Source organism: Candoia aspera, chromosome 4 (genome assembly GCF_035149785.1).
Source record: "Candoia aspera isolate rCanAsp1 chromosome 4, rCanAsp1.hap2, whole genome shotgun sequence".
NCBI classification, from domain to species: domain Eukaryota; kingdom Metazoa; phylum Chordata; class Lepidosauria; order Squamata; family Boidae; genus Candoia; species Candoia aspera.
Genome location: NC_086156.1, coordinates 112,112,371 through 112,130,626, shown reverse-complemented (window position 1 = coordinate 112,130,626; position 18,256 = coordinate 112,112,371). Strand labels below are relative to the sequence as shown.

At 41.7% G+C, this 18,256-nt stretch overlaps 1 protein-coding gene and 1 gene segment (V, D, J or C); both read right to left on the bottom strand.

The window, feature by feature from the left end:
* LOC134497131 (Ig heavy chain V region 3-like) overlaps nucleotides 1–2,693 on the bottom strand; it is a 41,180-nt gene extending 38,487 nt beyond the window's left edge. The window contains 2 exon segments of the V gene segment in view: nucleotides 2,265–2,565; nucleotides 2,648–2,693. Coding sequence covers nucleotides 2,265–2,565; nucleotides 2,648–2,693 — 347 coding nt within the window.
* A 2,373-nt stretch (nucleotides 2,694–5,066) lies between these two features.
* Nucleotides 5,067–16,551, bottom strand: LOC134497130 (uncharacterized). Its single transcript, XM_063302836.1, has 5 exons — nucleotides 16,523–16,551; nucleotides 15,937–16,255; nucleotides 14,144–14,189; nucleotides 13,744–14,061; nucleotides 5,067–5,095 (listed from the first exon to the last, which is right to left on the bottom strand). Exons 1-5 carry the CDS (start codon nucleotides 16,549–16,551, stop codon nucleotides 5,067–5,069), a joined length of 741 nt encoding a protein of 246 aa, XP_063158906.1.
* Nucleotides 16,552–18,256: the final 1,705 nt, after the last annotated feature.

Here is an 18,256-nt window from a genome sequence, read left to right as displayed (position 1 = left end):
GCCAAATAGTTTCAATATTTTAAGATGCTGAAAAAGCATTTGACAATCTGACTTGGTGTTTTATGATTAAAGTTTTAGAGAAAATGAAATTTGGGAAATCATTTGTGAAAGGGATTGAAGCAACATACACAACACAAAGAGCTAAGATTATACTGAATGACGAATTGAAAGATAATTGCAAAATAGAAAAAGGAACGAGACAGGGATGCCCCCTATCACCTCTCTTATTTATTCTAGTCCTAGAAGTCCTGAGTAGAGATATAAGAGGGGATGGTCAAATAAAAGGAGTAAAAATTTTTTAAAAAAAAAGATTTATAAATTAAAAGCAATTGAAGATGACCTAGTATACATATTACAAATCCCCTAGGTTCTATAGAACATTTGTTTAAGAAATTAGAGGAATTTGGAGAGTGGCAGGATTTAAGGTAAATAAACAAAAAATGAAAATATTAGGTAAAACATGACTCAAAAACAACAAGAAACTTTAATAACTAATTCACGTTTTACAATAGAAAAAAAAGATTAGATATTTAGGAGTAATATTATCAACAAATAATATAAATAGTATTTCAAAACAATTATGGGAAAATTTGGAAGGAAATAAAAATTGATATGGAAAGGTGGCGAAAATTACAACGATCTTTGCTCGGAAAGACATCCATAATCAAAATGAATGTATTACCGAAGATGCTATTTCTTTTCAAAACATTACCAACTCTAATTAATGAAATAAATTTAAAGTATGGCAAAAAGATATCTCAATTTTTATTTGGCAAGGAAAAAGAAGGGCATTCAATTTAAATTATTACCAGATGCTAAAGAAAGAGGACGGTTGGGGTTACCAGATCTTAAATTGTTCTTTGAAGCTTGTTGCTTTCTTTCGATAAGAGAATGGTTAACGTCAGAAAATCCAAACCTTCTACAGCGAGAGGGACATGAACTCAGATGTGGGTGGCTGCATCTATTTGGAATGAAAAAAGCAAAAATGAACAAGGAATTGAGAAATCATACTATTAGAAAAGTATTATTGAGGGTTTGGGATAAATATAACAGTAGATTATTACCAAACATACCAGTGTGGATATCGCCACAAGAAGCTTTTGCAAGGAGGGAAAGTTCAGAGGATTAGATAAAATGGTTAAGATATAAAGATCTGATCAAATATGAACAAGATACACCTATGCTAAAAACAAGAGAAGAAACAGAAGGAGAAGGACACCGGTGTCATTGGTTCACATATATGCAGTTATGTGAACAATTTAAATGAGATTAAAAATATATATAAATTTAAAAGAGAAAAAAAACATAGATCGAAAAAAAGTTATATATAAATAATGAGCATATTATGACAAAGATGTAGAAAATATTATTACAATTAAATCAAGAAGATGAACAGGTCAAAGAGTGTATGATTAATCGGGCAAGAAATTTTGGTTATAACATTTTATTAGATAACTGGAAAACAATGTGGACAAAGCCATTAAAATTTACATTGTGTTATCATTTATTGAAAAACTTGTATAAAATGATGTTCAGATGGAACCCAACTCCACAAAAAGATGCAAAATTGCATAAAAACGTTTCTAATGTATGTTGTAAATGTTCACAAAGGGAAGGAACATTTTACAAATCACTTTGCCTTCTGCCAGTTGGAATGCAAGAAATGCCTGAAAACTAAGGCACAATCTTCTATCATTCCTAAATTTATATATAATTTTGGATAAAGGAGATACACTATCCATTCACATAATATGGATTTTCTTAAAAGGATTTTGAAATTTTGGGCAAGTCTTTATAGGAGTCAAGACAGGCGTGTTGAATAATTCTTACCTAAGATATAGAGCAAGGTTACATTTTATACATAAAAACCTAGCATTACCATGCAGAGGTTCTGGTGTTGATTTTCATAAATCACAGATCAAAATCTACAAGGTGAGACCATAGGAGTTATTTCAGTATTTTCTTCCATTTAATTTTCCTATTGTAAGAAAAGAGGCTGAGCGATTCCAACCTCAATTCCTGATTCTTTCAGGAGGGTACTGAGATTTCCCATTTTCTTCCTATCCAAAAGGAGAACAGATCCCACAATGCCCAGGCCAAGATCAGCTCTTCCTTCCTCTTGGCACTCAGGCAGCTTTCTCAGCTCCCTCTCAAGTCCCCTGGGAAAATCCAGCCTTCTGGGGCTGAGCTGACTTGCAGAGCGGCTCAGAGGAAGGGAAGGTTTTTGACAGGCTTCAGACTCACTTCCTCTCAGTGTGTATCTTGCACAGTAATAGACTGCCGAGTCCTCCGGCTTCAGGCTGTTCATTTGCAGATAGACTTGGCTTTTGGAGTTGTCCCTGGAGATGGTGAAGCGTCCCTTCACAGACTCTGCATAGTACTGCTTACTGGAATCGGACCATATGCGTGCCACCCATTCCAGCCCTTTGCCAGGGGCCTGCCTCACCCAGTTCATCGAATAGCCCCCGAAGTTGAAACCAGAGCCTTGGCAGGAGAGACGGAGGGACTCTCCAGGCCTCCTCACATCCCCTCCGGACTCCACCAGCTGGGCCTCTGACAGGACACCTAAAATAAGAGTTGTTTTAATGAGCTCTCCTTTATGCGAGAATTAAAATGGAAAGAACCTGAATAGGAGGGAACGAATTACCTCTGGGGACTGCTAATAAGGAAACCAAATTCAGCCACAGAATCATTTTTGCTCCCGTTAAAGAAAGAGGAGAATTGACGGGAAAGGATTCAGGAAGGGGCACAAAGTTTGTGTTGGTGGGAGTAGCCTGAAAAGAGACACCCTGGGGCTCCTTTAAAGGGGAAATTGTGGCCTGATTTACATATAGATCAGCATAAGAGAGCCCCTCGGGACATTGTGGTATAGATTTATTTCAGCACTGCAATAATTAAAGCTTCTGACAGATGCTCCTCATTTCAAATAAGGGTTTTAAGGTGACAGGAAGAAATAATCTCCTGAAATTTCCTTAAATAGCCACGTTACAGTCTGGAAATAAAGAGGAAGGCACATTGGAATTCAAAATGGTCGCTCCACAGTTGTTCCCTTGACCACGTTCTTTGGAAGAAACCAAAATTAAGTCAATGCAGACCAAGCCATAAGGCCCAATTTATAAGCCACAGATCAATTTTACATACACATCCAAATCTCAAAGTTGGAATATAAATCATTGGAAGCCTGTAAAATGTTTCTTAATGGTTTGGTTTTTAACTCAGCAGCCATAGTGATTACAAATATTGGCAGGGTTTTGGGTGGCCATTTTTAGGGTTGTCTTATATTTTTTTAACTGCCCAGAGTTAATTCAAACTAAGACTCAAAAAACTCACTCTCGTACACTTATTCCATGGACTGAGAAACAGAAATAAATGACTTTTCATTTTGCAAACAATTCAGTTTGTTCTATATTTAGCAAAGCGCATCTGTTCTCAACTCAGTTGTGGCTTCATGGTGAGGAATGTAATCTCTTGGGATGTTAAATTTCTTTGAATTGCCTTCAATGGTCTCTCAGGAAAATGAGAGTAAAAGTAATGATGCCTCCGAAGTGAGACAAGGCCTGTAGACCCTTCCTTTGTTCTCCTCCCCCACCCCACACATATGCAAAGCCATTCCGTGTGGCAACACTGCCCCCTGGTGGAAAACGTGAGGAGGGGAGGCATCTACTTAACTTTCCAGAGAGATTCTTGCATTAAGAAATGGGAATTAGGGCTCAAAAGAAATGAAAGAGCTCAAGGAAAGTTAAGCTGGTCTAGGGAGTAAACAAAAACCGCACTTATGTTATATGACAGGAAATTCCTTTTGATGAGTTGGGAAGGACCATATCAGTCGTCTAGTACAAACCATCCCTGACTGGTGGGGAGCCAGACCCTCTCTGCAGACCTCCACCCAAAAGAGGCTTTTCCAGCCAGACTGAAGCAGGTCCCCCTCGTTCTTCCCTTGCCCTTGTTTTACTCCAGGCAGACCGGGTTGGAAGGGCTTATCATTGGTCAAAATCTGCTCTATACCAGTTCTGTATTCTCTCTGAAAGGAGAATAATTCTTAGCACCTCTTGTGCTTCTTCTACCATTCATTTGCAAAAGATTTTGCGAAATATGAGACTTAGAGGAAAACAAAATTTTATCCTCTTTTTAGTTTTCTTTATTTCTTCAAACTGTATCCCTTTTTTAACATAAACTCCATCTCTACATTCACAGGACCCCTTTTTGCCATATCGTATGGTTCAATTAAAGCAGAAGCTGTCACTGAATCTACAGTCCTCAGGATAAAAGAGGCACTCAGTGCATTGACCGTCCACCTTTCCTTGAAGGTATATTTTACACAAGAGAGAGGGGAGGGGAGAGCAGAGGAGAGTTGAGGAGAGGAGAGGAGAGGAGAGGAGAGGAGAGGAGAGGGGAAATGTCCCTTAATTTACATATGTCCTCAGAGAAAATACTCGCTCTCTCCATTCACATGAGTTATTTCTTTGAAACAGTTTTCAGATTATGGGCCAGTTGTTCTAGGAGTCAGGACGTTGGAAGAAATAAAACGCATAATTTTTTTATATGTCAAATCTTATCAATAAGATTGGCTAGCACCGACCAAGAATTATTTAGTATCTACTTCAGAGACAGAGTGGAAAGTCATAGGTGATTTCAAAAGAAAAAATATGAGGGATATTTCTATAAATATGGTGTGTCAATGAAACTAGACATTTTATCCATTTATATTTCATTTTTCATCATCACCCATCTCACTTGAAGAGCATCTCTGGACATTTTGCCAGAAAAGATCATATGATGTAGACTAAGCTATTGAGAATGATATTGATAGCACATTCGTTGAAGGTCCGCACGTCGCAAACTCAAGAAATCTGTTTCTAACAAACCTTTTCCCAAATGGCTGAGAAAGATAATCAATCACTTTGCCTTCTCCCAGTTGGAATGCAAGAAAGACATGAAAACTAAGGGACAATCTTCTATCATCCCTAAATTTATGTATAATTTTGGATAAAGGAGATACACTATCCATTCACATAATATGGATTTTTTAAAAAGAATTTTGAGATTTTGGTCAAGTCTTATAGGCGTCAAGACAGGCGTATTGAATAATTCGTACCTAGGATAAAGAGGGGAGGGAGACGCATGTCAATTTCATCGCAATTGCAACAGCAGTTCGTACAAGCCTTAAAAATGGATACATGGTTGCAAGCAAATAAACACAATGTTTCTTTTGCAAATGATTTGGCTTGGAAACAAAATAGCTTGTACGTGCTGGAGCAATTGTGAGCAGAGGTTCTGAGCCGTTCTCATGATGACAAAACGGCAGGGCACTTTGGTTTTGTGAAAACGCTGCATCTGGTAAGGCGACAATTCTGGTGGCCTACACTTAGGAGGGATGTAAAAGAATATGGCGCTGCTTGCCCTACATGTGCTATGGCCAAGCGAAAAGTAGGGAAGCCCCAGGGACTATTGCAGCTGGTGGCAAGCCCCTCCCACCCTTGGAAGGAAATCTCAATGGACTTTATCGTAGACTTACCACCCAGCCAGATAAAAACGGTCATCTGGGTGTTTAAAGACTACTTCTCGAAACAGGCACATTTTATCCCATGCAACTCCATTCCCTCCGCTCAACAGCTGGCATGCCTCTTTTTAAATCACATTTACAAATTATACGGTACCCCCTCCCGCTTGGTCACAGATAAGGGTACACAATTTACTTCTCAATTCTGGAAGGCATTTTTGAAGTTAATTGGCACCAAGCAGGCATTGTCCACTGCTTGGCACCCCCACACGGATGGCTCTACGGAGATCCTTAACTCCACCCTGGAGCAATTCTTGCGCTCCTTCATAAGCTACCAGCAAGATGACTGGGTAGACTTACTCCCCTTTGCTGAGGTGGCATATAACAATGCAGTGCACCAGAGCACGGGTCACACCCCCTTCCGGGTAGTCTATGGTCGAGACTTTGTTCTGATGCCGGAGTTGCCACAGCCAGAGACCCCACCTTGTTCCCCAGATGACTGGGCGGTGCAGCTAGTCAACATTTGGCCAATCATTCAGCTGGCTCTCTCCGAAGCCCAAGCAACCTACAAGCGGTATGCGGACAACCACAGGGCTGCGCAGCCAGACTACAAAGTGGGAGATAAGATCTACCTCTCCACTAAGTTCATTAAGTCTCCACAGCCCTTGAAGAAGTTAGCCCCCAAGTTAATTGGCCTGTTTCCAATAGGGGACATAATCAACCCAGTAACTTTCAAGTTAGAATTGCCACACAACTTGAAACGAATATACCCGGTGTTCCATTGTGCCTTACTGAAACCGGTTACCTCTTCAAAGTGGCACAACAACCCCCCCCCCGCCTCCTCCCATCATGATAGATGGACAACAGCATTTTGAAATCAAGGAGGTTCTCGATTCCCGAACGCTATGGAGCACCCTCCAGTACCTGGTCTGCTGGAAACATTTCCCCCACTCTGAGTGGGTGCAGGCTCGGGATGTCTCAGTGCAGCGGCTTGTAAAATGCTTCCATGAAGCGTATCCTGGCAAACTGATGCCTTGAAGTTCTTTTGGGGGAGGCAGTATGTCATGTCCCCTGTTGCGATGCATACATGCATCACAATGGGGAACATGCCTTTCCGGAGAAGGGAAGGAAAGAGGAAGGAATTAGTGATAATTATTTAAGCACTAAAAACCAGATACCAATAAAGGACAAAGGAGCCATACCTTTGCCCTGACCTGAGAAGCCATCCTCCTATCTCCCTGACATCTCTGCATTACCCTGGGGGACACACCTGACCAATGATAAGCCCTTCTGACCAGGTCTGCCTGGAATAAAATGAGGGCGAGGGAAGAACGAGGGGGACCTGCTTGAATTTGGCTAGAACAGCCTCTTTTGGTTGGAGGTCTGCAGAGAGTGTCTTGCTTCCCACCAGTTAGGGATGGTTTGTACTAGACGACTGAGATTGTCCTTCTCAACTCGTTTTTACATGATTTCATGATATTTAGGAGAAAAAATAAGAATACACGACCTCAAGAAAATACAATATATCATAGAATAACCTATCAAAAGGAATTTCCTATATTATAACAAAAGAGAAGCTTTGGATTGTTGGCAGAGTGCTGGAAAGCCTTTGGCCCAGGAGAGATCAGAAAAGTCACACACCAGACATTTCTATAAAAACACTTTTTTTTACAGAAAAACAAACATATTTAAAAGCTGTTTGCTGAGAGGAGAGATTTCTCTCAGCTGCATATTCTCTGCAAGCCTACACAGAAGGTAAACTGAAACTGAAACAAGTCCAGGAAAGTTCTTCTCCTTAGGCCGTGCAACCATTAACACATGAAAAGGGGACAATTAAATTCAGCCTCTTCACCTGGCCAAAATGATTAGTTACCATAGTAACCTTAATCTGTAGTAGAAAACACATTAACATGGATTTCTCCCAAGACCAGCTTAAGTTTCCTGGAGATGTTTCATTTCATGGGAGCCCTAATTACCATTTCTTAATGCAAGAATCTGCTGGGAAAGTTATGTAGATGCCTCCCCTCCTCAGGTTTTACACCAGGGGGCAGTGTTGCCACACAAAATCGCTTTGGATATGTGTGGGGTGGGGGTGGGTGAGGGGAGCAAAGGAAGGGTCTACAGGCCTTGTCTCATTTCAGAGGCATCATTATATTTACTCTCATCTTCCTAAGAGACCAGTGAAGGCAATTCAGAGAAATTTAACATCCCAGGAGATTACATTCCTCACTGTCATGAGTCCTGATGGTGAGCAGGAGGGGGACCCTATGCAGGGTTTGAAAACGCATTCGTAATACTGATGAATTAAGCAGACATTCAAAGAGACCCACTTCAGACCCACCTTAACTTTTGGGGTTTATCTGTCTGGGTTTTTCCCAGGCTTCTTCAGTTTGTTACGATTTTCGGTCTAATGTAGCAGTAATAAATCACTAGAGACCGATTCCTTGTCTCAGCCTGGTTCCTCACTGTTAGGACACTCACCATGAAGCCACATCCAAGTTGAGAACAGTTGTGCTTTGTTAAATATAGAAAAAACTGAATTGTTTGGTAAATGCAAAGTGATTTATTTCTGTTTCTCAGTCCACGGACTAAGTGTAGGAGAGGCGTTTTTATTAGTATTTGTATGAATCAACTCTGGGCAGCTAATAACCCATAAAAAGACCATAAAAAATGGCAACCAACCCCAAACCCCCCAGCCCCAATATTCAGTATGTAATCCATAGAGTTGCTGAGTAAAAAACCAAACTAATCAGGAACACTCTACAGGCTTCCAATACATTTTTTTAAAAAAATCAACTTTCAGACTCGGATGTGTATGTAAAATTGATTTGTGGCTTAGAAATAGGGCCTTATGGCTTGGTCTGCATTCACTTATTTTGGGTTTCTTCGAAAGGACGTGGTCAAGGGAACAACAGTGGAGCATACATCCGGAACTCCGATGTGCCATCCTATCTATATCTGGCTATTTATAACGTGGCTATTTACTGAAATTTCATGGCATGATTTCTTCCTGACACCTTAAAACCCTTAGTTGAATTGGGGAGGTTCTGTCAGATTTGCTTTAATTATTCCAGTCTAAACTGCCCTTTCTCCTATGTCCTGTATGTGAAAGGTGTGTTGAAATAAATCTATACCTCAAAGTCCCGAGGGGCTCTTTTATGCTGAGTGATATGCAAATCAGGCCACAATTTCCCCTTTAATGGAGCCCCAGGGTGTCTCTTTTCAGGCTACACCCACCAACACAAAGTTTGTGCCCTTTCATGAATCCTTTCCTGTCAAGTCCCCTCTTTCTTTAACGGGAGCAAATATGATCCTGTGGCTGAACTTGGTGTCCTTCCTAGCAGTCCTCAGAGGTAACTGTTTCTATCGTATTCAGGTCCTTTCCATCTTAATACTTGTATACAGGAGAACTCATTAAAATAACTTTAATTTTAGGTGTCCAATCTGCAGCCCAGATGGTGGAGACTGGAGGGGACATGAGGAGGCCTGGAGAGTCTCTCCGTCTCCCCTGCCAAGCCTCTGGATTCACCTTCAGTAGCTTCCACATGAGCTGGGTGAGACAGGCTCCAGGGAAAGGGCTGGAATGGGTGGCATGGATAAGCTACAATTCATGTAGCATTTACTACTTGGACAAAGTGAAGGGACGCTTCACCATCTCCAGGATAAAGAGCAGGGTTATATTGTATTGAATATAAATCTAGCATTGCCAGGTGGAAGTTGTGGGGTTGATTTTTATAAATCACAGATCAAAAATTACAAGGTGAGACCAGAAGAGTTATTTTAAGATTTTTTTTTCCATTTGAACAAAGAGGCTGAGCAATTCCAATCTTCCCCCCACCCGGAAGTTAGTGGAGGGGATGGCAGGTTGGGGCATCCCTGGTTGGGAAGGGGGTGGCAGCAGGAACTACCAGGGAGCTACCAAAGGTTGGAAGAGAGTCCAATCTCAACAGAACCAGAAGGTTTCTGGAAGAGCATCACTGCAATTCCCAAATTTTTGGTTTCTTGACTCTACCCGGCATTAGGGAGGGAGTGTCAGGATTAAGGGAATTGAATATATATTAATATAGAACGAATGGGAAATGAGCATCAGGTAGAAAACAATTTAACTGAGGAGTTAGGGCAGTATCAAAGTACACAATTTTGAATTAGGTGCATGTTCACTCCCTTTGGGGGCTGGAATATCTATTCGTTTCAGTGTTACCCTTGAAAACTTCCTTTACATTCTTATTCTGAAGTGTATATATGGATGGATTCAGCAAAGGTGTCATCACAGTGTGAAAAAGGGCCACACCTTTGTAGAAGCCAGAGGAAAGGATTTTCCCTGGGAGAAGGTACATGAAAAGGGAACATCCATTAAATTAACTCTGGATGGTTTTTATGGTGTATAGTTGTATTTTGTTTTTTTTTTACTTCTTTTTCCTTGGATTATAGTTTTTACCTTCAGCAAAGGATTGTTACCTTGTCGTGGTGCTGGAGCTTGAGCACCTCAATGATGCCATGAGCTAAACCGTGAAGGGCCACCCAAGACGGGGAGGTCATGACAGAGAGGTCAGACTAAATGCGATCCGTGGGGAAGGTAATGGCAACCCACCTCAGTATTCTTGCCATGAAAAGTAAATGGATCAGTATAACCAGAGATATGTCAGTATACCATCGGAAGATGAGACCCCCAGGTCGGAAGATGGTCAAAATGCTACTGAGGAGGAACAGAGGATGAGTTCAACTAGCCCCAGATGTGATGACGCAGCTAGCTCAAAGCCGAAAGGACGGTTAGCGGCCGATGGTGCTGGTGGTGAACGGTGAATCCGATGTTCTAAGGATCAACACGCCATTGGAACCTGGAATGTAAGATCTATGAGCCAGGGCAAATTGGATGTGGTTATTGGTGAGATGTCAAGATTAAAGATAGACATTTTGGGCATCAGCAAACTGAAATGGACTGGAATGGGCCACTTCACATCAAATGACCACCAGATCTACTACTGTGGACAAGAGGACCACAGAAGAAATGGAGTTGCCTTCATAATTAATAGTAAAGTGGCAAAAGCAGTGCTTGGATACAATCCAAAAAATGATAGAATGATCTCAATTCGAATTCAGGGCAAGCCATCTAACATCACAGTGATCCAAATATACGCCCCAACCACAGATGCTGAAGAAGCTGAAGTAGAGCAGTTCTATGAGGATCTGCAGCACCTACTGGACAACACGCCTAAAAGAGATGTTATTTTCATCACGGGAGACTGGAATACTAAGGTGAGCAGTCAAATGACACCTGGAATTACAGGTAAGCATGGCCTGGGAGAAGAAAACAAAGCAGGACATAGGCTGATAGAATTTTGCCAAGACAACTCACTCTGCATAACGAATACTCTCTTCCAACAACCTAAGAGACGGCTTTATACATGGACTTCACCAGATGGACAACACTGAATTCAGATTGACTGCATCCTTTGCAGCCAAAGCTGGCAGTCATCTATACAGTTGGTAAAAACAAGACCTGGAGCTGACTGTAGTTCTGATCACGAACTTCTTCTTGCACAATTTAGGATCAGACTAAAGAGATTAGGGAAGACCAACAGATCAGCTAGATATGAGCTCACTAATATCCCTCAGGAATATGCAATGGAGGCAAAGAATCGATTTAAGGGACTGGACTTAGTAGATAGAGTCCCGGAAGATCTATGGACAGAAGTTCGCAACATTGCTCAGGAGGCAGCAACAAAATACATCACAAAGAAAGAGAAAACCAAGAAGGCAAAATGGCTGTCTGCTGAGACACTAGAAGTAGCCCAAGAAAGAAGGAAAGCAAAAGGCAACAGTGATAGGGGGAGATATGCCCAATTAAATGCAAAATTCCAGAGGTTAGCAAGAAGAGATAAGGAATTATTTTTAAACAAGCAATGCGCGGAAGTGGAAGAAGACAATAGAATAGGAAGGACAAGAGACCTCTTCCAGAAAATTAGAAACATTGGAGGAAAATTCCAGGCAAAAATGGGTATGATCAAAAACAAAGATGGCAAGGACCTAACAGAAGAAGAAGAGATCAAGAAAAGGTGGCAAGAATATACGGAAGATCTGTATAGGAAGGATAAGAATATCGGAGATAGCTTTGACGGTGTGGTCAGTAAGCTAGAGCCAGACATCCTGAAGAGTGAGGTTGAGTGGGCCTTAAGAAGCATTGCTAATAACAAGGCAGCAGGAGACGACGGCATCCCAGCTGAACTGTTCAAAATCTTGCGAGATGATGCTGTCAAGGTTGTTGTTGCTGTTTATTCGTTTAGTCGTTTCTGACTCTTTGTGACTTCATGGACCAGCCCACGCCAGAGCTTCCTGTCGGTTGTCGACACCCCCAGCTCCCCAGGAACAGGTCCGTCACCTCTAGAATATCATCCATCCATCTTGACTTTGGTTGGCCCCTCTTCCTTTTGCCTTCCACTCTCCCTAGCTTCAGCATCTTCTCCAGGGTGTCCTGTCTTCTCATTATGTGGCCAAAGTATTTCAGTTTTGCCTTGAATATCATTCCCTCAAGTGAGCAGTCTGGCTTTATTTCCTGGAGGATGGACTGGTTTGATCTTCTGGCAGTCCAAGGCACTCTCAGAATTTTCCGCCAACACCACACTTCAAAAGCATCGATCTTCCTTCTCTCAGCCTTCCTTATGGTCTCACTTCGGAGGCATCATTATATAGACTCTTATTTTACTAAGAGTTCAATGAAAAGACCTCAAGAAAATGTAATGTGTATGTAAAATTGATTTGTGGCTTATTAATTGGGCCTTATGGCTTGGTCTGCATTCACTTGTTTTGGGCGTCTTCCAAAGAACTTGGTCAATGGAAAAACTGTGGAGCAATCATTTTGAACTCCGATGTGCCATTCTCTTTATTTCCGGACTCTAACATGGCTATTTGAGGAAATTTCAATGCCTGATTTCTTTCTGTCACATTAAAATCCTTACTTAAAATGTACAGATGGAACCTAACCCCACAAAAATATGCAAAATTGTATAAAAACTTTTCTAATGTATGTTGCAAATGTTCACAAAGGGAAGGAACATTTTACAAATCACTTTGCCTTCTCCCAGTTAGAATGCGAGAAATCCATGAAAACTAAGGGACAATCTTCTATCATCTCTAAATTTGTATATAATTTTGGATAAAGGAGATACACTATCCATTCACATAATATGGATTTTTTTAAAGAATTTTGAAATTTTGGGCAAGTCCTTATAGGACTCAAGACAGGCATGCTGAATAAATCTTACCTAAGATATAGAGCAAGGTTACATTTTATAAATAAAAACCTAGCATTCCCACGTGGAGGTTCTGGTGTTGATTTTCATAAATCACAGATCAAAAACTACAAGGTGAGACCATAGAAGTAATTTCAATATTTTTTTCCATTTAATTTTCCTGTTGAGCAAAGAGGCTGAGCGATTCCAACCTTTCTCCCATCCAGAAGTTACTGGGAAGGACGGCAGGTGGGAAGGGAATTTTCCTGAACCACCTAGAACTGACTTTCCCTGGAACTGACTTGAACCCCCCGATCTACGTTCCTTTGCTATTCTAAGTATTATAACACGACGGCATTTAAGCTACCCTTGGCCTGACGTTTTTAGGCCTTATTTTCTGACTTCTGCCCCCTTCCTTGGTGTCAAACCACCCCACACTCTGGCAGGCCTTGCAGCATCCTGAATTTATTACTACATTTCGACTGGTGGAAGAGGAAAATGACTTTAAACGTATTTAGACTTTCAATTGCCTGTATGTGTCTGCATGTGTTCATGTGTGTGTGTCTGTGTGTATGTACCTATATGTAGTACATCTATGGATAGAGGGAGAGAGGATATATAGAAACAGAAACAAATGCACATAAAGTGGGAGAGGGGAAAGCCTGCGTCTCAAGAAAGAGGAAATGAGGGTTGAACTTCAAGACCAATAAAGGAATGAAGAGTTCTAATTACTGAATAAATTCTGTATTTCCAGATACTTTTTGAGAGCAGAACTTGAGAACAATTCCCTTTGCCGTCTTTCAGGAGGGTACTGAGATTTGCCATTTCCTTCCTATCCAAATGGAAAACAGATCCCCGAATGCCCAGGCCAAGATCAGCTCTTCCTTCCTCTTGGCACTCAGGCAGCTTTCTCAGCTCCCTCTCAAGTCTCCTGGGAAAATCCAGCCTTCTGGGGCTGAGCTGACTTGCAGAGCGGCTCAGAGGAAGAGAGTTTTTTCCAGGCTTCAGACTCACTTCCTCTCACTGTGTCCCTCGCACAGTAATAGACTGCCGAGTCCTCCAGTTTCAGGCTGTTCATTTGCAGATAGAGTTGGCTTTTGGAGTTGTCCCTGGAGATGGTGAAGCGTCCCTTGACTTTGTCCGAGTAGTAAGTACTGGAACCAGAGGTTATCAATGCCACCCATTCCAGTCCTTTTCCAGGGGCCTGCCTCACCCAGTGCATCTCATAGCTGCTGAAGCTGAACCCAGAGCCTTGGCAGGTGAGGCGGAGGGATTCTCCAGGCCTTCTCACGTCCCCTCCGGACTCCACCAACTGGGCCTCTGACAGGACACCTAAAATAAAAGTTCTTTTAATGAGCTCTCCTTTATGCAAGAATTAAAATGGAAAGAACCTGAATAGGAGGGAACCAATTACCTCTGAGGACTGCTAGGAAGGAAACCAAATTCAGCCACAGGATCATTTTTGCTCCCGTTAGAGAATAGAGGGGACTTGACAGGAAAGGATTCAGGAAGGGGCACAAACTTTGTGTTATGTGTGTAGCCTGAAAAGAGACACCCCGGGGCTCCTTTAAAGGGGAAATTGTGGCCCAATTTACATATCGCTCAGCATAAAAGAGCCCCTCGGGGCATTGAGGTATAGATTTAGTTCAACACACCTTTCACTCATGGGACATCGATGAAAGGGCAGCTTTACACTGGAATATTTAAAGCCTCTGACAGATGCTCCTCACTTAATGTAAGGGTTTTAAGGTGACGAAAGTAATCAGGCATTGAAATTTCCTCCAATAGCCATGTTACAGTCCGGAAATAAAGAGGATGGCACATCGGAGTTCAAATTGGTTGCTCCACAGTTGTTGCCTTGACCACGTTCTTTGGAAGAAACCAAAATTAAGTCAATGCAGACCAAGCCATAAGGCCCAATTAATAGGCCACAGATCAATTTTACAAACACATCCACGTCTCAAAGTTGGAATATAAATCATTGGAAGCCTGTATGATGTTTCTTAATGGTTTTTAACTCAGCAGCCGTACTGATTACAAATATTGGGAGGTTTTTGGGTTGCCATTTTTATGGTCTTCTTATCTGTTTTTGACTGCCCAGAGTTAATTCGTACTAAGATTCAAAAAAACTTACTCTCCTACACTTATTCCATGGACTGAGAAACAGAAATAAATGACTTTTCATATTCCAAACAATTCAGTTTGTTCTATATTTAGCAAAGCACATCTGTTCTCAACTCAGATGTGGCTTCATGGTGAGAAATGTAATCTCTTGGGATGTTAAATTTCTTTGAAATGCCTTCAGTGATCTCTCAGGAAAATGAGGGTAAAAGTAATGATGCCTCCGAAGTGAGACAAGGCCTGCAGACCCTTCCTTTGTCCCGCTCCCCCTCCCCCTCCCCCACCCCACCCATATGCAAAGCCATTCCGTGTGCCAACACTGCCCCCTGGTGGAAAACCTGAGGAGGGGAGGCATCTACTTAACTTTCCAGAGTGATTCTTGCATTAAGAAATGGTAATTAGGGCTCCGATGAAATGAAATAGCTCCAGGGAACATAAGCCAGTCTATGGAGTAACCGAAAGCTGCTCTTTTGTTATATGACAGGAAATTCCTTTTGATGGGTTATTCTATGAGATACTGTATTTTCCTGAGGTCGTGTATTCTTATTTTTTCTCCTAAATATTATTAAATCATGTAAAAACAAGTTGGGAAGGACCATCTTGGTCGTCTAGTACAAAGCATCCTTGACTGGTGGGGAGCCAGACCCTCTCTGCAGACCTCCAACCAAAAGAGGCTGTTCCAGCCAAATTAAAGCAGGTCCCCCTCGTTCTTCCCTCAACCTCGTTTTACTCACGGCAGACCGGGTTGGACGGGCTTATCATTGGTCCAAATCTGCTCTATCCTAGTTTTGTACTCTCTCTGATAGGAGAATAATTCTGAACATCCCTTGTTCATCTTCTACCATTCATTCACATTGGATGACTGTGGGTTTTACGAGATATGGGACTTAGAGGAAAACATAATTTTATCCTTTTTTAATTTTTCTTTATTTCTTCAAACTGTATTCCACTTTTTTTACATAAATTCCACCTGTACATTCACAGGACCCCTTTTGGCCATTTTGTATGGTTCAGTTTAAGCAGAAGCAGTAACTGATTATACAGTCCTCCGGAAAAAAAGAGGCGCTCAGTGCATTGACCTTCCACCTGTCCTTGAAGACATATTCCACAGTAATAGACTGCCGTGTCCTCTGGCTTCAGGCTGTTCATTTGGAGATACAGCTGGCTGTGGGAATCATCCCTGGAGATGGTGAAGCACCCCTTGACATTTTCTGAGTAGTTAATATCACTTGAACCAGAGCTTATGTATGCCACCCATTCCAGCCCTTTCCCTGCAGCCTGTCTGACCCAGTCCATGCCGTAGCTGCTGAACGTGAATCCGGAGGCTTGGCAGGAGAGATGGACAGACTCTCCAGGCCTTCTCATGTCCCCTCCGGACTCCACCAGCTGGGACTCTGACTGGACACTTAAAAAAAAAAAGGTGTTTCTATAAGCTCTCCTGTATAGAAAATTTATAATAGAAAGAAACTCTGTATAGAGGGAAAAATTACCTCTGAGTACTGCTAGCAGGGACAACAAGTTTAGCCACAGGATCATTTTTGCTCCCTCAAATGAATGGAGGGAAATTGATAAAAAAATGTTCAGGAAAGTGCAGAAACTTTGTGTTGGTGGGTGTAGCCTGAAAAGGGAAACCATGGGCCTCCTTTAAAGGGGAAATGGTGCCCTGATTTACATTTCGCTCGGGATAAAAGAGCCCCTCATTTTGTTGACTGAGAGATTTCTTTGCACACACCTTTCACACATGATTTTGAAATGATGGGAATATCTTCAGAAAAATCAAGGGAGACTATCTTGTTTTTCATTGTGAGTACATTGGAGAAATGACAAATTTTCACTGGAGTAAGTAAAGCAGGATCTGGAAAAAACTCCACAGTTCAGGAAAGCTTTTCAAAGTAAGAGAAATAAAATTTGCACTAAGAATATTTTAAATTGCCATGTTAGAGACCATACATGAAAAAGATGCCACATGTGAGTTCAGAATGTTGGCTCCACTGCTGTTTCCTTCTTTGAAGGAAAGTTCAAAGCCTCTAAACTATGCACGGGTTTTCGTGCCAGATAGGGGTCCCCTCCTGCTCACCATCTGTATTCATGACTTCACTCAATATTAAGCAGAGGGCATTTGTTGTCAACTCAGACATGGCCTGGGTGAGGGTTGTGCCCACTTGTGATGTTACATTTCCTTGAGATCCTTCCAGAGATCCCTTAGGAAAATGAGAATTAAAAAAAAAAAAAATGCCTCCAAAATGAGACAATTTCTATAGACAATTGCTTTATTCCCCTTCCCCACCCCCAGCCCATACATAGGGAAAGTGATTCAGAGTGACAGCACAGCTCCCTGGTGTAAAATGTGAGAAAAGAAGACAGCTACTTATCTTTCCCACAAAGTTCTTGCATTCAAACATGGTAATTAGGGCTGAGAAGAAATGAAGGGTTTCATATCTCAAAGGAGATAGGAAATCAGTAATCACTAGCAATCATCACCCAGATATACAACGATTAACACCAGGATTAACACCAGATGAACAATCAAACAGTACATTATATCTTACTCAAGGAACTATTAACTCAATCAATCAACGAAGTAGCAAACAACAGCCCAATCATGGAGCTCCCAAGGAGAGAACAACACCTCCTCCAGCACAAGCTGGACAAGCCATGGTATATAAACAGAGAGCAAGTCCCACTCCCTTTCCACACCAAATATTTTTCCTAGGCTGGCAATGAAATGTCTGAAAGAAAATAACAAGGCTCAGGGAGCACCAAAGTCTCCACAATAGGAAATCAATTTTGAAGGGTTAGTCTATGATTGTTTGCATTTTCTGTGAGTGGTGGAGGCTTAATTTTTCTCCTAAAAAAGGACAAGTCACTCATGCCCATACTACAACACAGTCATTGTGGGGCTTCACTTGAAGACCACACCAAAGCTTCACTTGGTTCAGAATGCAGTGGTGCAGGAAGTGACGGGCTTGCACCCATATGCCTATCTGATGTCTCTGCTTCGCAAGCTGCCCAGGTTTCCTTTGACTCAGGTTGCAATTCAATGTGCTGGTCACTTCCTATAAAGCTGTATGTGGCATAGAGCCTGGTTACTTGAGGGACTGCCTGCAATATGGAAGTTTTGGGGCTAATTTTCTTTAATCACCTACCAAAAACTACAAGTCTCACAAGATGAAACTACAGGATTTATTTTGTTATATTTTCCTTTCACTTTCCCTGTTAAGGAAAGAGGCTGAGGGATTCTAAACGGTTAGTGTGCAGGATGCCAGGTAAAGGCACCCCCTGTTTGAGAGAAGGTGGTACCAGTAACTATCAAGAAGCTACACAGTCCAAAATTTACAGACCCAGAGGGCTCCTGAGAGAGGTGGTTCTTATGTAGCAACATTTTGCTTTTCTGCTTCTTCCCAGC

Bases quoted from the DNA above. Each gene is read 5' to 3' on its own strand.
- LOC134497130 (XM_063302836.1), bottom strand. From the start codon at position 16,551: ATGAGGGGCTCTTTTATCCCGAGCGAAAT. The intron at 16,256-16,522 runs GTAAATCAGGGC...TTTTTTTTTAAG, and splicing joins TCTTTTATCCCGAGCGAAAT to TGTCCAGTCAGAGTCCCAGC. The intron at 14,190-15,936 runs GTGGAAGGTCAA...ACGGGAGCAAAA, and splicing joins GAATATGTCTTCAAGGACAG to ATGATCCTGTGGCTGAATTT.